The sequence below is a fragment of the Cydia splendana genome, chromosome 25 (assembly GCF_910591565.1).
Source record: "Cydia splendana chromosome 25, ilCydSple1.2, whole genome shotgun sequence".
Classification (NCBI taxonomy): Eukaryota; Metazoa; Arthropoda; class Insecta; order Lepidoptera; family Tortricidae; genus Cydia; species Cydia splendana.
Window position 1 is genome coordinate 7,399,771 of NC_085984.1, and position 20,751 is coordinate 7,420,521.

At 42.3% G+C, this 20,751-nt stretch overlaps 2 protein-coding genes across 2 annotated transcripts; one reads left to right on the forward strand and one right to left on the reverse strand.

Annotated features, from left to right (window-relative positions):
- Positions 1-592: 592 nt before the first annotated feature.
- Positions 593-12,064, reverse strand: LOC134802859 (cytochrome P450 6B6-like). The gene is made up of 6 exons (XM_063775595.1): positions 10,917-12,064; positions 9,950-10,197; positions 6,523-6,528; positions 3,726-4,470; positions 3,108-3,358; positions 593-795 (listed from the first exon to the last, which is right to left on the reverse strand). The coding sequence occupies exons 1-6, from the start codon at positions 12,029-12,031 to the stop codon at positions 620-622; spliced, it is 2,541 nt and encodes an 846-aa protein (XP_063631665.1). The 5' UTR covers positions 12,032-12,064; the 3' UTR covers positions 593-619.
- A 4,698-nt stretch (positions 12,065-16,762) lies between these two features.
- On the forward strand, positions 16,763-19,615 carry LOC134802985 (cytochrome P450 6B2-like). The gene is made up of 3 exons (XM_063775719.1): positions 16,763-17,910; positions 18,701-18,951; positions 19,429-19,615. The coding sequence occupies exons 1-3, from the start codon at positions 16,799-16,801 to the stop codon at positions 19,593-19,595; spliced, it is 1,530 nt and encodes a 509-aa protein (XP_063631789.1). The 5' UTR covers positions 16,763-16,798; the 3' UTR covers positions 19,596-19,615.
- The last annotated feature ends 1,136 nt before the right edge of the window (positions 19,616-20,751 follow it).

Sequence of the window (20,751 nt, forward strand, 5' to 3'; positions counted from 1 at the left end):
TCATAAAGGCCTGTGCACACCGGCTTGCGCGTGCGTGACGTGCACGTGCGCGTGCGCGTGCGGCACACCGCTTGCGTGACGGGTGCGTGTGCGGCTCTAACATCCAACAGTGCACGCTGCCGGTGTGCACAGGCTTTTAAGCCTATCAAGGTAGTTTTAGTACCTACCCACTGAAAACATTTAACAGAGTAAACCGTTTCCAATCTAACATCTTTAGGTCGACTCTCTGCAAGAGTCCTTCTAAGATTTCGTAATAGGGAATATTACGCAAAACTCTGCGTAGGGGGCGCCACTACCACTATCCATCACAATCTGGGGTTCTACCACGAAACAATAAAATCGAAATTTCGTTATCTAACCTCACTATCACTTTTGCATATTCGAGCGATAAAGAGGCAGATCACGAAATTTCGATTTTCGCGTTTCCCGGTAGACCCTTGTTAACAAACCGCCTTGATGCATCAATGTCATATTTTATTGCCAAAAAACAGTTTAAGTCACAGTATGTATAAGTTACTCTATGGTTTACTAGCTAGCTTAGTGCTGCACTCTGGCGGCAGAACATTGCAGTAATACTCCCTATTATTACATCTCAAACTTTATTTCACTATCAATTAAATCATTTAGCCGTTTTCCTCGGTATCAATGACAGCGGTAGTCCGCCATGTATGTTCTGAACTACGAAGGATGCGGGGTCGACGCGGGGCGCACGGGTGTTGGCAGAGGGCGCCACCGAGCACCGGCGCAGCAGCGCCGCCAGCCCCGCCAGAGACTGCATCAGACCCAGACGCTCACCTGGAAAAACAATAAGATAATTAATTAAATCTCTTAATTAATACCTGAGGTCATGTGGAGAGGATCAACTTTTGGATTATTTAGACTCAGAACCACGAGTACTATTGAATGAGACAAAGAAAAAGTGTCCCCAGTTTTTCATAAAAATTTTGGGTGTCTGTTTTGTAACGGTCGTTACAAAAATACGTTACAAAACTGACATTTTTTTTACACATTTTTGTTAATCGATAGTCCTCGTGATTCTGATTAGAAATAACCCAAAAGTTGTTGGATTTTCGAAAAAAAGTAAATGGTACACTTTTAAGTGAAAATGCTCTACGACTGTTTTGTAAGCATCCTAATTATAATCATATACTAGTTAGGTACATATTTTTTAAACGTTCTGCTTGTTAGCCATCCTAAAGGTAACATTCAATTTCTGACCGCAGCTGCACTACTAGTACGAACGCGTCAGTGTTATTGTCAATCTCAATAGTAAAATGAATGGTAGTGCTGCTGTCGTTGGAAATGGACTGTCACCTTAAAAGCCCATTAACGTGCACACTAGCGCCACTGCTAATTGATCGTGATTATTTAAATTTAACGACAGGTATTTAAAAAAGGGGGCCGCTACGTACTGTATTGTGTATTTCAGTACCTTTTGAATACATCAAACTAGTTTTTATGTTGCAGGATTCGTCAATCTATGCGTCCAAAGTTAAAACGGCCGTTTTTGTTTTGAGGTCCTAGTTCGATGAATCCAGCAACATAAAAACTAGTTTGATGTATTAAAAAGGTACTTAAATACACAATACAGTACGTAGCGGCCCCTTTTTTTAAATACCTGTCGTTAAATTCGTTAAATCACGATTATGTAGCAGTGGCGCTAGTGTGCACGTTGATGGGCTCCATTATATTCTTGGATTACGAGTTTTTTTGCAAACCATACCTACGTATGCATAGTATTTGCATAGGTACTCTTAACAACTAACGCCATTATGAATTATAAACAATTACGTGGTATGAAGTTACAATGACAACATTACTTATAGTAGTTTATAACAAGGATGTAATGTGCACTTTAACAAGGCTATGTACCTAGAAAACAAGGAAATACCTGCCTAGATTATTTTTATCATGATCTCAAACTTAAAGTGCGTTGTTATAAGTAAATATACGAAATTTAGGCTCAACCAGACATCAGAAAGTGGTTCTTCAATGATTTTATCTATATACAAAATAAACATTTTTGAAGTGAAAACTTCTTTAGCGCGCGCTATGCACTTTTTGTGATGGGGAAAAAATGTTAAACTCGCGACAGGTCACGTGACCGTAAGATTCGTAAGACGTAAGACGGACACGTGACCTGGCGGCTTAGCACGGTCGCGTTTTTATCCCTTGTCACCATGCCTGTCACGTTCTAACAAGTATGTAAGTGCGAAAGGGACGCGCATAGTGATAGTCGATAAAAATGGAACCGTGCTGAGCCCGCTGATCGAAAAACTGTTACAATGTCATTGAGTTTCCACTTCTGCCGGCACTCCCGGAGTACAACCCGTTGTTTTTTTTTTATATATAGATATTTTGATGTGATTTGAACATAGGTACTTACATACAAACAGCAACACTCCTAACTGTACATCGCTGGACCTTATTACAAAGGCATAAGGTCTACCGATGTACAGTTAGGAGTGCGGGCGTTGGTACTAACATGAAAAGTAACTGGGCACCAATTTTGCAGTGGCAAAGTGTGGAGTGCCACTACAAACATCGTGTTTTAATCTAGTAGGACGTCAAAACTTTCGCTTGTCAAGTCTTTGCAGAGTATAGCTCCATTAGCTTGGACTGACTCTAAATCCGTGTAAAAAACCGGCCAAGTGCGAGTCGGACTCGCGCATGAAGAGTTCCGTACCATTGCGCAAAAAACGGCAAATAAAACACGTTTGTTGTATGGGAGCCCTTCTTAAATACTTATTTTATTTTGTTTTTAGTATTTGTCGTTATGTTAGCGACAACAGAAATACATAATCGAATTTAAATAACTGTTGTGAGACATACTAACATTGAATAACTGTCGCGCGAGTGACTAAAAACAAGTGAGTCTAAACCGTGATATTATTCAAAGAAATACATAATCTGTGAAAATTTCAACTGTCTGGCTAACACGGTTCATGAGATACAACCTGGTGACACACAGACAGACAGACGGATAGCAGAGTCTTAGTAATAGGGCCCCGTTTTTACCCTTTGGGTACGGAACCCTAAAAACGAGCTTACGTTAATATTGTATGTAACAAATAATATATAAATCGTCTGATTCGTCATACTCATACCTATACACGCTCGCGGTCCTTCTCCAAACGGCAGATACACGTGGTTAGGTATAGAGGGCGCCCCCTCGCCGAACCGCTCCGGCCGGAACTGGCCCGGATCCTTGAAGTACTGCTCGTCGTTGTGCAGGCCCTGCACGGAGACCAGCACGTACACGCCGCCGTCGACGGTCACGTCCGTCCCTGGGAACGTGTACGGCCTCACACATTGTCGGATGAGGAAGCCGAGGGACGGGAACATTCGCATACCTTCCCTGAAATGAGGAGGGTTCTATATTAGCATACAAAAAACACCCATGTACCTATCTTATTATGATGCTATCTTATTCCTTATTGGCTGAGGCAACGTAAAGACGACAAAAAAACAATCATAACATAACAAAATCAACAATCTAAACCCTGGAGGCATGCCTTTATGAAATGGTTACTCAGATTTTCATGATCTTAAGGACAAAAAGGTGATACAAAAATGTGCTTCCACTAACGGTTTCGCTTCAAGATGAACTTCCTCCGAGGTTTTCTCAACGGACTACACTATCTAAGGGACTTTTTGTTAATACTACATAGATATGCATAAAAAACTACAAAGCCTATAGGAAGTAAAATACCAAAACCACTCACTTAAAACACATGTGTAGATACTTCATCTCCTTGACAGCATCGTAGCATAATTTCCCGTCATGTCGTGCAAGAACTTCATCGATCTCCTGCTGGCACTTGGCCTGCTGGTCAGGGTGCAGGGCGAGCTGGTGCAGCGTGTAGCTGGTCGCTGACGAGGACGTCTCGAACCCCGCCGCGAAGAACACGAACACCTGCGCCGCCATCAGCAGCTCGTCCAACTCCAGCTCCACCGTCTGCGGCGTCCCGTCAGGATTCCTCTTCTCCAGCGACTCGCCATATATAACCCCCTTCGCTTTCAACTCGAAAAGCAAATCTATAAAGTCGTTTCGCCCAACAGGCTTGTAATTTCTCTCCTGCATGATGCTTCTCACCAAATCAATCGTATCTCTCGTGACATCAGAGGCTGTGACGTGCAAATGTTTAAATGTTTCTGGGAAAGTCCACTTTAGAAATGAACAGACAACCCCTTTTAGGGTTGGAGTAAAAATACGCTTTCCCAGATCGCGGAACGGGGAATCATCGTTAGTGATGGAGTCTGTGTCCATGCCGAAGCCGCAGGCGCCGATGAAGTCGGTGGTGTAGCGCGCCATGAGGTCGCGCACGTCTACCTCCGCGCCGCGCTCCGCGGCGGCGGCGGCGGTGCGCTGCAGCCGCTCGGTCCTCTCCACGATCAGAGGGAACATCGCCTTCAGCTTGCCGGACGTGAAGGCGGGCGTCATCCTCTGCCGCAGCAGCTTCCACAGATCTCCATCCGCGAAGAAAAGATTCTTCATCATCGGCTCTATCACTGTCTTATGAGTATTCAACCCTCTCGGATAGAAATACTGGAAATCGGTCACTAAAACATGTTTCACAAGCTCAGGATCCCTCACAAGCAGGGAGATAGCACTGCCACCAAAGTACCCGACGAACTTTTCTTTCGGATACTTGTGGTACAATTCTGCGAGATACTGAGACAAGCTGACATGTTGTCTAAACACTCGCCATATGCTGCCGACCACAGGCGCCGGATCTTCATATTTTACACCTCTTACTTTCCAGTAGTTATGTTTTCTCGTGATTAATAAATATAGGAGCACTATTATCACTAAAAACGTTACCAATAGAATCATTGTTTATGTAAATCGTTTGACGAGGTCACAAGTCACCACAGTTAGTCCGGCGCGGCGTATTTATAATTTAAAAGTGCCTGTATATTTACAATCTTGTCTGTATAATTACTTTTAAAATGCTTATAATGCGGCCACTCGGTGCGACCGTTTGGACGTCACTCTAGCAAGTTTACGTGGATTTTTTCTCTTTCGCCTGTGATGTCTGTGAGCGAGCTAACCGGTTATAATACCTCCAATTAATGTCGAATAGGGGTCGGAAAGAAAACATAAATTCAAATAATTTAGGTACCTATTTGCTGTCGCGTTTTATGAATTTAGAGTTAGGTAGGTACCGCAACCATTGAAAGTTTGAAGCCAAATTGTATATTACCTAATTACGTATACAAGACTCTTCACGATGTTATCCTTCACCGAAGAGCTAGTGGTGAATATCAAGTGATATTCCGTACCTACGTAATTTTCGAAAAATTTATTGATAATAGCCAGGATTTGAACCCGCGACAGTGGATTGAATGTAAAAACACACACTCAACAAAATTGTGCAGCAGTTCTTTTTTGATTGAGAAATACGAGTATACATCTAAACATTCAAAATATGGTGAGCAAACAAATTAACTTTTACAATTATAATATTAGCAAAGCGCTGGTGGCCTAGCGGTAAGAGCTTCGCGGAGCGCGGCGGATTCAAACCCCGGCTCGTACCAATGAGTTTTTTGGAACTTATGTACGAAATATCATTTGAGATTTACCAGTTGTTTTTCGGTGAAGGGAATAAGGCCTAGTTTCCTCTCTGGGTTGGAAGGTCAGATGGCAGTCGCTTTCGTAAAAACTAATGCCTTCGTCAATTCTTGGGATTAGTTGTCTAGCGGACCCCAGGCTCCCATGAGCCGTGGCAAAATGCAGGGATAACGCGAGGAAGAAGTCAATTATTTTTGAAATTGAAATTGAAAATCTTTATTTCAGGTCTGTCGACCCATATTCTGTTAGTATACACGGTGCTTAAAATATGTTAGTTGAGTACATAAATTGTAAAATCAATAAATTAAATTACATTAAAAATAATAAAACAATTAAAATCTAAATCAATTAAAATACATTAAAAATATAAAATAAAAACACTCATCTACTCAATCATTCTACTTAACATATTGCCATACTGATTTGACTTGCTGCCCAACCCAGTAATTTTGAATTGGACAGTCGAATCTGTCTGCAATCAATTTCAGAATGCTGTTGTGGCTATTTCTTACCCGACTCAAGATGAATGCAATTTTTTTGCGCATGATTGCATAGAAGTCAGCCGTTCGGGCCTCAGCAAACATGCCTGAAGCACTGCACCACCTAGGTAGCCCCAACAGCATTCTGAAGGCATTATTATACTGCACTCTTAGGGCATTATAAGCTCGTTTAGTATACTTGACCCACAGGCCGCTCGAGTAAAATGATTGGCTGTAGGCTTTAAATAGCGCAATTTTTACCTCTGTAGAGCACTTCGCGAACCTGCGGGCCAGCATATTACTCCTCACTGATAATGCCCTACGCTCTCTTTCTATGTCTTGGTCATCACAGAGATCCTCAGTAAGTATGTGACCAAGATACTTAAAACTTTGCACAACTTGCAGCACAACCCCTCCAAGAGTAACGGGAGGTACAAAATATGGCTTAATTTTACTTGCTTTAAAGACCATCACCTCACTCTTGGAGGAGTTATACCTCAAGCCGTGCAAGTGCGCATAGTCTTCGCACCTGCCTACTAACTGCCTCAGCGCCCCGATCGACGGGCTCAGCAGCACCATGTCATCGCCATAGCTCACATTGTTGACACATAAGTCTTCAATATGGCATCCTGCATGCATGCTGCTGAGACCGCCTATCAGGTCGTTCATATACCAATTAAATAGGGTTGGAGAAGTCAATCCCCCCTGCCTAACTCCACATTGAAGCCTGTATTCCTCAGACAGAGCCCCCGCCCACTTAACCTGATTTGCTTGGTTATTGTACCAATATTTTAAAATGCTGATACAATTTGCTTGTACACCTGCTTCCTCTAGCTTTTTCCATAAAATATTATAATTAACCCGGTCGAAAGCTTTTGAAAGATCGAGGAAGCAGGCATAAACAGGAGTTTTCATAGCCGTGTAGTACCCGACAGTATGCTTCAAACACATAATGGCACTTTCAGTAGACAAACCTGCCCTGAAACCAAATTGGGCTTCATGCAGGTTTAGTTAATTGCCTTTTAAGTATGGCGTTAAGCATAAGCATTATAATATTAGCAGGATACAAGGGGAACCCACTAAAATATTAAATCCTACTTACAGGTAGATACTTACGTATGTTTCTGTTGTATTCTAATGTATGTATTTTCTTTGCAAGAATTAACCCATAGGTCGCGTTTAAATCAACGCGTTAAATTATCTTATGAGTAAGAAAATTTAATTACCTATACCTACTAATTTAATGTCATACTGTCGATATTTTTTGTTTTTTGTCAATAACAATCAAAATTATGTTATTTAACTTTAACTGTTATTAATATTGTAAACAACTTCAAAATTACGTCATAATTTAAAATTAAATACATCTATTATATTTCTTTATTTCGTCGTAGTACTTCGCTTCGCTCCGCACGGGTTAACAAATTATACACCTAAACCTTCCTCAAGAATTACTCTATTGATATGTGAAAACCGCATGAAAAGCCGTTCAGTAGTTTTGAGTTTATCACGAACATACAAACATACAAACAGACAGACGCGGCGAGGGACTTTGTTTTATAAGGTGTAGGTAGTGATCTTACTCACATCATTTATAATAACTTGAAGTTGTTAAGTTTAACCTGATTCACGCTTCAAGGTGAACGACAAACTCCAAGCCATGTCATCATCATCTCTACGTGCATATTGCATACTAACTAGTGTCCGGCCGAAACAAGATATTTTACAGATATTTTGTTCTATAGACCGACCGCTTAAATGAGTCCTCGCCTGCGCGGTACGGGGGCGACGGGGTAGGACGATTAAGGGCGGCAGGCGTACGGCGGGGAAGGTGCGGGCGCCGTACGCCTGCCGCCCTTAGTCGTCCTACCCCGTCGCCCTTCGCCCAGTCTGTGTTTCTACTTTTTAAAGTGAAAACTTCTTTAGCGGCGCTATGCACTTTTTGGGGTGGGGAAAAAATGATAAACTCGAGACAGCGTAAGGCGTAACGCGTAAGGCGTCTCTCCTCTCTTTCTACCGCACGGCGAAAATGTATGCTTGAGCCTGCTGTTTCATGTAGGCGGCGCAGGGCGCTTGCGTGTCTTATGTTATGTGTGACGCACAATGTCATTGTTTTTTTATTTAAATGCAGCCATCTAGTGAGTTTCCCTCAAACTGGTATTAATACTCACAGTGATGTGTTTACGGGTTTCAAGTAATGCGACTGTTAGTACTCGAGTTATATTAGTACCAGTTAGAGGGAAACTCACTAGATGGCATTAAATCAATAAAGAAAAACTCATTGTAACAGTTTTTCGATCAGAAATATGAGTAAAGAAAGAGTGGTAACTCCATATATCAGTTTTCTTACCAAAACGCGGGATATTTCATAGTCGATATCCGCGCTCCGTATGGTATTTTTAGAATTTTTTTGACGTAGCTATCTTAAAGTTCGAATCAGGCAGCGTAGCCAAGATGCCAATAGCTTACGCTCCGTAGCGATAGAAACGCAACTGTCATTGTCGCACTAATATGGAAGAGTGATAGAGAGACATAATGCTTTTCGCTGTCGAAGCGATAGCAATTGTAACCTTGGCTAGGCCGGCAGGCCGTTTGTCTAATCTCCGTCTTCGTCTGTACACAAAATAGATATTTAAAAAAATTTACTTTCTATTTATATTAGTTGCATAAAAAAGTTCCTTCAAACAACAAGTAATTCGGATTCTTTGGAGGGTAGAATCAAAACCAACCATCAGCCTTTACTCATATATTTTCCTCTCCCTCAAAAGCAACGGGACACCCCCCTTAATACTCTGTACAACGTGTCCCGTGGGGTCCTTGGGAGGGTTCCTCTTGGTGCTAATACATGGCGCCACTGAGCATTGACGCAGCAGCGCCGCCAGCCCCGCCAGCGACTGCATCAAGCCCAAACGCTCTCCTGAAATGAAAGATTAGGGAAATCATAATATATTTATTTTAAGTAACAGGTCACAAATGAGCAGATATAACGCCAGATGAGAAGCATTTATTGTCTTAAAATGTTGAAGCCGCGCACGCACACCACACGTCACGCAAGTGGTGTGCCGTGTCTCATAAGGAACTGTATATTACAACGTGCACGTGCACCCGGTGTGCACAGGCCTTTAATAAGAATTTTTTAGGTAGAGCTAACCCTTCGTTTGATGTTTTAGTTTCTTTAATTATAATATTTATAATGTAAGAGTTAGGAGATTTTAAAAATCTCTATCGAATTTGTTTTTTTTTTTTTCATTTTTCGGCTCAGTTTAATTCGTTCACTGAATTGACACTTTGTCAGGCGTGGCTCACTCCGCGATTTCGTCGCGTTGCTACAAGTACATTGCGGCCCACACCGATTTTGGTGACTAGCAGTAGTAGTTACCATGCATCGCTACGGAACGGACGCCTGTACGCGCTTGCGCCACCTTGCGGTAAAGCCCGCTCCACACTCGTGCGTGAATCGCGGCGCGAAGCCGCGAACGCGAGTGTGGAGTCGTATTCGCAGATTCGCGCACGAGTGTGGAGGGGGCTTCATATCTGTCGTAATAGACGCATTTTGTTAGAAAGTGCTCGACGCCGCCACGCTAGGCAGAAAAACTGCAAATACCTAGAGAAAAGTTACGGACTGTGGTAGCCGACATCCGTAGAGGATATGGCACCTAAAGAAGAAGAAGTTAGAAAGTGAACCTTCTGTACCTAGTACTATTATTTATTCTGTGACTTTGTTACAAATATTTTCACTACAGTTTGTCAAAGGACGTCTCATTTCAATCATAGACAGAGAGAATCATACTATCTTTGTCTTACACTAATACTAGCACCCAAAAGAAAAGGATGAGATAGTTTCCCTGGTTCTTACTGACTGACAAATTGGTTTGATCAACTATATTTTGCTTACCAATGCATGCTCTAGGACCCTCACCAAACGGTAGATACACATGATTTTGTACACGGTTGCCCGGATTGAATCTCTCCGGTCGGAACTCCTCCGGTTTCTCGAAGTACTGCTCATCAGTTTGCAGACCTTGGACTGGGACGATCACGGCTATACCCTCGTCTATGCTCACGCCAGTGCCTGGAAACGTGTAGGGCTTTGCGCATTTTCGGATCAGGAAACCCAGTGATGGGAACAGACGCATGCTCTCACTGGAAAAGAAATGGTTGTCTAAATCAAATGAAAATGAAAACCAGTGGCCCGTCATAGATAAATACCTTAAAACTAGAATACATATTATATAAAATAAGTAGGTAGATCTTACAAGTAATGCAAACTATAGATCACATTATAGCTGCGATGCATTACACAACCCTTCAATGCCAAGGAACCGACGGAACTTGACACCCTTCGGCTAAAACAAGCAGGCAGTACGTTGGCTGCGTTCATATCCTGCGCTGTTCTTAGTCCTGAGCACTTAGAATATAGGAAAACGTCTAAAGGAAACGGTACTAATCCCAATAAGGCATAGTATCCTATTTGAGCTGGAAGACCAGATGGCAACTTTCGTAAAAGCCAGTGCCTAAGCCAATTCTTAGGATAAGGTCTAAAATTGACGCCGGGCTCGTTTAGGATGCAATAGCACTAAAATGAGAAGGTGAAATTTTCGAAGAAGGTTTTTACAGGTCTTTGAGATTGAGTAAATCTCAAAATACAAATCAATTAGAGTCAGACCAAGAATAGTCTGCAGCGGATTTGATAGCCCACGCAGTGAAAGTGTTATTTTAAACGTCAAACTTCTATGAAATTATGACGTATAAATGACACTTGCACTGCGTGGGCTATCAAATCCACTGCAGACTTTTTTTGGTCCGACTCTAGCTACTTAACTTAAATGCTAAATACAGAGAATTGTTGTTAATGCACTTACTAGAAACACATTTTCAAATATTTCATTTCGCTCACGGCATCGTAGCAAAGTTTCCCGCCGTATCTGGTGAGTACTTCGTCGATCTCCTGCTGGCACTTGGCCTGCTGGTCAGGGTGCAAGGCGAGCTGGTGCAGCGTGTAGCTGGTCGCCGACGAGGACGTCTCGAACCCCGCTGCGAAGAACACGAACACCTGCGCCGCCATCAGCAAGTTATCCATCTCTAACTCTGCTATCTTCGGTGTGCCATCCGAATTCCTGTGCTCTATCGATTCACCAACAATTTTGCCTTTCTGTTTCAACTCTAGCAAAAGATCTATGAAATCGTTTCTGCCTGAAGGCAGGTAGTTTCTTTGCTCCATGATACCTCTCACTAAACTCAACGTATCCCGTTCTAATTCTGGTGCAACAGTTCTTAAATGCTTGAACAAATCCGGTGCCAACCATTTTGCAACAGTAACAATGATATCTCTGAAAGAAGGTGTGAATATACGTTTTCCCAGCTTTCGGAATGGAGCGTCCTCGTCGTCGATCGAGTTGGCGTCGATGCCGAAGCCGCAGGCGCCGATGAAGTCGGTGGTGTAGCGCGCCATGAGGTCGCGCACGTCCACCTCCGCGCCGCGCTCCGCGGCGGCGGCGGCGGTGCGCTGCAGCCGCTCGGTCCTCTCCACGATCAGAGGGAACATCGCCTTCAGCTTGCCGGACGTGAAGGCGGGCGTCATCCTCTGCCGCAGCAGCTTCCACAGATCTCCGTCCGCGAAGAACAGATTCTTAAACATAGGCTCCACTACATCCCTGTGGTGATTGATTCCACGAGGATAAAAATATTGGAAGTCGGTGATCAAAACAGATTTCACGAGCTCCGGATCTCTTAACACTAAAGCTTTTTCACGCGAAAAGTAGTATCCAACCAGTTTCTCCTTTGGATATTTTCGGTACAGCTCCGTGAAGTATTCGGTCATGCTCATCTTCTGGGCAAAGATTCTTCCCGTGCTTCCGATAAATGGCAGTGGTTTTTCATGTTGCACTCCTTTTTTCTGCCAGTAGTCATATCCGCGCGTGCTGAACGCGTACAGACAGCAAACAATAACAACGCACGCCGCTATTAGCGGTATCATAGCGTTTACGTAACTCAGGCTGGAGGTCAACACAGATAATGACACCGGTATCCGCGTAACAATTTTATTGCACACAGTAACACTACGTATTTACAAGACGAATATAACCTCACTGGTGACAGACATTTTATTGCTAAGTATGATTGATTTGATAACTGAAATCGTATACGTTATCAGGATATTTGACTTTAATTGATGGCCTGTAGATATTGTTTGGTTCTGTAATATACCTACTTTTAGAAATTATAAAGTGCTGCATGTGCTGAGAGTAGGGCCGCAGCCGCAATAAAATAGAGCCATAAAGTAATATAAGTAAAGAAAGAGTGGTAACTCCATACATCAGTTTTCTTACCAAAACTCGAGTTATTTCGTAGTCGACATCTAACGTCAAGTAGTGGAACTATCAGGGAATTAATTCCTCAAAACGCTTTGTTTAGATCTAATTTGACTGGCTTGTACTGCGTATTTAATATTTGTAATTTAATTTTGTTATAAATATTTGAATGCTGAAATTCCAGCCAGACATGTAAAGAGCTGAATTTGTATATATTAACATCTTATATACTTATAACTCGTGTTTTATTAAATAAACGATTATCTTATCTTAAGCCAATCAGTTTAATAATTGAAGTCGCGTCGCCTCTTATATCGTTCCTTTCTTACAGATTTAGTGCGTAATTATTTTCCTTCGTATTTTCACGGAAACGTACGAACGGAACGTGTCTCGCTATTTCAGTTAGTCTCGGTACAAAACGTACTAAGGTTGACTGAAGTAGCATGACAAAGACGAACGTTTCCGAGGAAATACGATGGAAAACAATTATGCACTACATTCTGTAATATTGTTTGGGATAGTGTAGCGTGGGGCGAAATTCAAACTTCTGCACCTAATTATATTTTTATGTTATGAACGTAATACAATACAATACAATACTCTTTATTGTACACCTCACAATAATGTACAGTAACATAAACAAAGACAATTGGATAGAGGTAACAACAGGCGGTTTTATCGCTTAAGAGCGATCTCTTCTAGAGATTCTTTGGGTATCAGAGACAATAGAATTAGAATATAAGGTAGTTGGCGCAAAGAAAAGATATGAAAATTCGAATTGAATATATAACCAAACCTTAAATTAAGTTAATAAATTGTGTGGTTTTCATAGCTCGGAACATGAGTACCTCGCGTTGGGACACGACAGGTTATCGGATAAACGTAGTTACAATAAAATTTTTTGTAATCAATATTATTAAATCTTTTTCAAAGTATTAGGCCTCTGTGCAAAAAGTCTCTCTAAATATGTGTTAATATTTTATATATAAAAATTAGACACAATGAAAAAAAAGTTCTAAACATAAACCTATTGGCAGTTGGCGGTGCCAATTGTTTGAGAAACGACCAATAATCCTTGTGAATTGTACAGCCTGCCGTCTTTCACATGGACTTCGAGAGTAGGTCTCTGTCGTACGTCATAGTAAATAACGAAAGGTGGACATTTTGTATAACTTTGCCAAAAGCTATTCTTTTCCTTGTCGTGGTAGCGGCTCTGCATATAATATGAACCAAACGCGAAAGCCATACTCCAAACGCCGTCGAAATTTCCATAGCTGGAGCACTCGGTATCGTTTGCCCATTTGCAAATGTAAATTCCTTTCCCTGGTTCTAGCGTATAGTGAACTCCTTTGAACGATACCATATTTCTAGCGGCACTAAATTTCAAAGGCACGGATGCACAATAATCGATTGTAGCATCTGATGATTTTAGGATACACTTCCACAAATGAGGTGATTTATATGTAACGGCAAATATATTGTTCTCATCTCTTGAAAGGCCCATAATGCCTGATCTTACCTTGCCTACGGTCATGTTGTACATTTGCATACAGCTGTTCGCCGATGTCGAGGAACAGCGCAACAGTGTACCATTTCCTAAGCCAGCGTAGATATATTCATTGTAATGAATCAAAGAAAAGAGGGTATCACCCGGTACGTGGAAGGGCCGGCAGCTGCTTGGTTCATCCACCACACACCGCAAAATAGTACCACTAAAAAGACCTGCATACTTAAATGTATCCATTTGCAGTAGCTAAGGCATTCACCTCTGAGCCTGTGTTTGTAGCACCCGTGTGAAAACTCTTGCACGACTCCTTTTGATGTAGATAACACTTTAAGATCTCTCCATTTTGTAGGCCGACGTATAAATGCTCCTCGGAGACACACAAAGAAGTTACATAGGTAAAGGTGGTAGACAAAACTTCGCACTCATTAGGATCTTCGTGCAGACACTGCAGCACCTCATTTTCCTTACCGACGAACACAACCGAAGGCGAGGAGTATATTGCTTGGTCACTTGTTCTGACCAACTTAAGAAAGGGCGAAATAGTATTTGACGGAAGTGTGACTCTGGATTCTGAAAGCTGGTTGTCGTTGAGCGGTGAAGCGAAGGCCGATACTGCCAGCAGCAGACACGCGGACACGAACTGCATGGTGTGGACACTCCAAGACTCAAATTTAAGAACTGAACTTAGTGAACTTGAACTACCCTAGTCCAATCATGCGCTTAAATAAGTAGCGGACCGATATTAAGAGGCTAATGTTATAAGGTGACGTGGGGGTTATAAGGTCTCGGCAAATGATTATAAAAATACATATTTAATTTTTATTAGGTATTACCCCAAACGAGGAAAAAGTTATTCAGATAATTGCTACCGATTCTCATCTTTTGGAAAACAATAATTATTTCTGAGAAGTTGAGATAACTTACTATCATCAATTAGTAGGTACCCGAGAGCGAAAGTGCCTCATGTCCACATTGTTTTACATACGATTCGTCTTCTTATTGCAAGGAGCATATGCGTTTGATTGGCGTAAATACCCAGTTACTTAATAAGTACGTATCTGCTTACGTTACGTACGTACATGCTTAAGTATCTCTTAAGTAAATACTAGCGAATCTCTCCGGCTTCGCACGGGTTACACAGAACGTTAACAAATTATACCTACACCTAAATCATAGAGAAATATATATATAGTAAGTAGTAGTACTGTCAAGTGACAATAGATGTAGCACCGGCCGGAAAGTCTAATGCTCAACAACATAATAGACTTTCCGGTCGGTGCCACATCTATTATCACTTGACAGTACTACTACTACTTAAAGTACCGATAATTCCGCTACTCGATGCTAGATGTCGACTATGAAAATAGGTACTAATATTTTTGGTACCAAAACTGATGTATGGAGTGAGCACTCTTGTCTTACTTTCTCTATGCCTAAATCTTCCTCAAGAATCACTGTATTGATAGGTGAAAACCGCATGAAATTACGGAGGTCAATTCATGTAAAATATCTGGGAGACCGAGCTTTGCTCGGAAAACGTATAATGACTCAAAAATGCGCGTGTTCCCAGACATAAGATAGCTAGATCGATTGTTAGCCCCCGAAAACCCCCATATAGCAAATTTTATCGAAATCGTTAGAGCCGTTTCTGAGATCCCCGAAATATATATATATATATATATTTCGGGGATATAATATACATATATATATTTTAAAGGTAAGGTAAACGTACTGGTGCTCGACGCGGTCCCAGTACCTACATGTGATCTTGTAACTTAAGTCATTGTCAATACAGACTGATACAGGTGACAGCGAGGTGTCATCTATTGGGCATTAGCATGTCGAGCACTAGTACGTTTACCTTATTATCGTCCGCCCATTAGTTATCAAACTTTACAGGCAAATACCAAAGTACACCATTGACACAGATATGTGAATGATATTATTTTATCCGACTTCGTCTGCGTGGAGTTAGTAAGTAATTTGGGTAGCTTATTTTTTATCCAATCTGCTTTTTATCGATTCCCCATACAAACTTCCACCCCCCCTTTTCACCCCCTTAAAGGGTGATTTATGTGATAAAAACTACCCCATGTCCTTCCTCGGGACTCAAACTATCTCCATACCAAATTTCAACGGTTCAGCGGTTTAAGCGTGAAGAGGTAACAGACAGACACACTTTCGCATTTATAATATTAAGTATGAATTGTGCATCTTGTTCGCCCCAATTTATGTAGTCTGTGCGGAAAGAGAAGAGTCGTGAAATGTATTGGGCCCCATACATTCCACGACTCTTCTCTTTCCGCACAGACTCTACAATTCTACATAGGTACGGACTACGGACAATAGGTACCTATGAACGAATATGCACGATAACACTAATACACAGTCTAGCCAGACTCGCGATTAGATAATTTATAATTTGACTTAGAACTTTGAATGTACCTAACTACTCTAAATTCACAAATCGTGACAGCGAATACCTGAATTAAAGATGACTCACGCTAGACCGGGACGAGCCTGGGCCTAGGCGTCCGACATGTCATTTTCTATGACGGCTGATCGGTGATGACGAGGAGCATTCCGTAGAAAACGAAGCGCAGGAAGCTCCGGCCCGCCCCGGCCCGGTCTAGCGTGAGTCATCCATTTGAATAATTAAGAATGTTCTATTTTCGACCCCTATTCGACATTAATTGGAGGTATTATTTTAACTCGTTAGTTCACTTGTCTGTCATGTCTGGTACACAGACATCACAGACGCGAAAGGAAAACAAAAGTTTGCTGTGAACTTGCTCGAGTAACGTCTAAACGGTGGCAACGAGTGGCCGTATCATAACAAGTAAACAGTCACTTTTAAATTCTATACGCCAGACACAGACGACAACTGTGGTGACTTTGTGACCTCATTAAACTATTTACGTAAACAATGATTATAATGGTAACGTGTTTAGTGATAATTGTGCTCCTATATTTATCAATCACAAGAAAGCATAACTACTGGAAAGTAAGAGGAGTAAAATATGAAGAGCCGGCGCCTGTATTCGGCAGCATATGGCGAGTTTTTAGACAAAATATCAGCTTGTCGGAGTATCTCGCAGAATTGTACCAGAAATATCCGAAAGAAAAGTTCGTCGGGTACTTTGGTGGCAGAGCTATCTCCCTCCTTGTGAGGGATCCTGAGCTTGTGAAACATGTTTTAGTGACCGATTTCCAGTATTTTTATCCGAGAGGATTGAATACTCATAAGATAGTGATAGAGCCGATGATGAAGAATCTTTTCTTTGCGGATGGGGATCTGTGGAAGCTGCTGCGGCAGAGGATGACGCCCGCCTTCACGTCCGGCAAGCTGAAGGCGATGTTCCCTCTGATCGTGGAGAGGACCGAGCGGCTGCAGCGCACCGCCGCCGCCGCCGCGGAGCGCGGTGCGGAGGTGGACGTGCGCGACCTCATGGCGCGCTACACCACCGACTTTATCGGCGCCTGCGGCTTCGGCATCGACTCCGACTCCATCACCGACGACACATCCCCGTTCAGAGATCTGGGAAAGCGTATTTTTACCCCAACCCTAAAAGGGGCTATCTGTTCGTTTCTAAAGTGGACTTTCCCAGAAACATTCAAACATTTGCACGTCACAGCCTCTGATGTCACGAGAGATACGATTGATTTGGTGAGAAGCATCATGCAGGAGAGAAATTACAAGCCGGTTGGGAGAAACGACTTTATAGATTTGCTTTTCGAGTTGAAAGCGAAGGGAGTTATGGTCGGCGAGTCGCTGGAGAAGAGGAATCCTGACGGGACGCCGCAGACGGTGGAGCTGGAGTTGGACGAGCTGCTGATGGCGGCGCAAGTGTTCGTGTTCTTCGCGGCGGGGTTCGAGACGTCCTCGTCGGCGACCAGCTACACGCTGCACCAGCTCGCCCTGCACCCTGACCAGCAGGCCAAGTGCCAGCAGGAGATCGACGAAGTGCTCGCACGACATGACGGGAAATTATGCTACGATGCTGTCAAAGAAATGAAGTATCTGCACATGTGTTTTAAGTGAGTGGTTTTGGTATTTTACTTCTTGTAAGATTTGTAGTTATACCTACAAAAAGTTCTTTGGATAGTGTAGTTAGTCCGTTGAGAAAACCTCGGAGGGAGTTCATCTTAAGGCGAAACCGCTAGTGGAAGTACATTTTTCTAAATTCTCTGAAACCGCACAGTGCGACTCTATAATATAAAGCTTTTCTGGTGTATTTAGCATTTATTAATGGTGTCATCAAGTGATGCATACAGTGACCTAATAATGTATCACCTTTTTGTCCTTAAGACCATGAAAATCTGAGTAACCATTTCATAAAGGCATGCAGGGTTCAGATTATTAGTTAGATATATGCTTTTTTAGGGTTCCGTACCCAAAGGGTAAAACGGGACCCTATTACTAAGACTTCGCTGTCCGTCCGTCCGTCCGTCCGTCCGTCTGTCACCAGGCTGTATCTCACGAACCGTGATAGCTAGACAGTTGAAATTTTCACAGATGATGTATTTCTGTTGCCGCTATAACAACAAATACTAAAAACAGAATAAAATAAAGATTTAAATGGGGCTCCCATACAACAAACGTGATTTTTGACCAAAGTTAAGCAACGTCGGGAGTGGTCAGTACTTGGATGGGTGACCGTTTTTTTTTTTGCTTTTTTTTTTGTTTTTTTTTATATGGTACGGAACCCTTCGTGCGCGAGCCCGACTCGCACTTGCCCGATTTTATTTTTACTTTTTTTGACTGAGGGTTCATCTTGAGTAACATAGGTGTTTTTTGTATGCTAAATTAGAACCCTCCTCTTTTCAGGGAAGGTATGCGAATGTTCCCGTCCCTCGGCTTCCTCATCCGACAATGTGTGAGGCCGTACACATTCCCAGGGACCGACGTGACCGTCGACGGCGGCGTGTACGTGCTGGTCTCCGTGCAGGGCCTGCACAACGACGAGCAGTACTTCAAGGAGCCAGGCCAGTTCCGGCCGGAGCGGTTCGGCGAAGGGGCGCCCTCTATACCTAACCACGTGTATCTGCCGTTTGGAGAAGGACCGCGAGCGTGTATAGGTATGACGAATAAAACGTTTTTACATACATAACAAATTTTTACAAAAAAAAGACCTCGATAAGGCGATAACCTCGTCAACCCGAAATAAAACGCAATCCTTTCTCTTCAAAGCCTAAAACCTCCACAACTCGAAATATTTGACCTCATTAACACGAACTAACCAACGATTCTCTTCGCGGGTATCCAGTAGGTACTATTTTTATTATGTACCTCCATAACTCGAAAAATGTAAAGACCCCGGACCTAAGGTATGGAAAATGTGGTTTCAGTTAAATAGACAGTGAAAGAATAAGGATCAAAGTCAATGGCGTTCTAACAGTTTTAAACTTCTGTCGAAAGATGGCAGTAAATGCACTGTGGCTACATAATTTACCACGACAGTAATGCAGTAACTATCGGGTGCTATCGGGGCTCCTACTTAGTTGAAGTCGGTGTAAAGTTAGTTTCGACAGACTGTAATTATCTTGTTTTTCCAGGTGAGCGCCTGGGTCTGATGCAGTCGCTGGCGGGGCTGGCGGCGCTGCTGCGCCGGTGCGCGGTGGCGCGCTCTGCCGGCACCCGCGCGCCCCGCGTCGACGCCGCCTCCTTCATCGTGCAGAACATAGATGGCGGGCTACCGCTCTCGTTGATACCGAGGAAATAGACTCAATGACTTATTTATTATTGTAAAACTACGAGTATAGTTCGTTTTAGAAAAAGGTAAACAATCTTGACAAGTCTCTTAATTGAAAAACACTTTAAAAAAAAAGTCACGGCAAATATATAACAATTATGAATCTAATACGATCATTTATATTCTTCTGCTTTCATAAGTAATAGTTATTGATTTTTAAAAAGGGTTTTCAATTAAAAGACATGTCAAGATCGCTTACCTTCTTTCTAATGCTAAAAAAACGAACTATAGCGCCCCGGCCCCGGCTTCGCACGGGTTAACAAATTATACACCTAAACCTTCCTCAAGAATCACTTTATTGATAGGTGAAAATCGCATGAAAATCCGTTCAGTACTTTTTGAGTTTATCGCGAACGAACACACAAACAGACAGACGCGGCGGGGGACTTCGTTTTATAAAATGTAGTGATACACTCGTGTACTTTGCAAGCCTCTGTTCAATGGTGTCTCTTTCTAACAAACGCAAATGTCAAAATGAGGAATAAAGAGCAACGATTATCAACGGCTTGTTAAAAAACTTTAATGAATAATCCCTAATAAAGTTATCAGTTTGAGTTGTCAATAGTTTTTATTTATGATATAAACCTACACATCTTCATAGTAACCATTAGAGATGCACCGGATATTCGGTTACTATCCGGTATCCGGCCGGATACCGGATAGTAACATTGCTTGATTTCGGAGTAAACAATTTGGATTTAAGAAACAGTCACGGTCATAATCGTACTCGTTTATTATTTTAAAACAATTTAAACATTCAACTGACTTGCACGCGCACTCATTCGAACCTAGAAATGAGTCCACGCGAACGTTCACTAGGAAACAGGTCAAACCTGCACAATGCGCAACTGAAAAACCGAAATGAAGGTGTAGTTCCGCCGGCATAATATTCGGCGGCCGGATACCGAATATTCGGCCGATGGTCAGGCCGAATATCCGGTATCCGGCCAAACAACTATCCGTTGCATCTCTAGTAACCATAGATTAGGAGGTATATGTTATTAGGGGTTTTCATAAAAAAATTTATCATTTACTTTTTTGCGAAAAACTATCAACTTTTGAGTTATTTAGACTCAGAATCACGAGTACTGTTGAATGAGACAAAGAAAAAAAGTCTCTCCAGTTT

Excerpts from the sequence above, each read along its gene's own strand:
- LOC134802859 (XM_063775595.1), bottom strand. The coding sequence starts at position 12,031 with ATGATACCGCTAATAGCGGCGTGCGTTGTTATTGTTTGCTGTCTGTAC. Across the intron at positions 10,198-10,916 it reads TATTTGAAAATGTGTTTCTA|TGAGAGCATGCGTCTGTTCC; the intron begins GTAAGTGCATTA and ends TTTCTTTTCCAG. Across the intron at positions 3,359-3,725 it reads TATCTACACATGTGTTTTAA|GGAAGGTATGCGAATGTTCC; the intron begins GTGAGTGGTTTT and ends TCCTCATTTCAG.
- LOC134802985 (XM_063775719.1), top strand. The coding sequence starts at position 16,799 with ATGATTATAATGGTAACGTGTTTAGTGATAATTGTGCTCCTATATTTA. Across the intron at positions 17,911-18,700 it reads TATCTGCACATGTGTTTTAA|GGAAGGTATGCGAATGTTCC; the intron begins GTGAGTGGTTTT and ends TCCTCTTTTCAG. Across the intron at positions 18,952-19,428 it reads AGGACCGCGAGCGTGTATAG|GTGAGCGCCTGGGTCTGATG; the intron begins GTATGACGAATA and ends TTGTTTTTCCAG.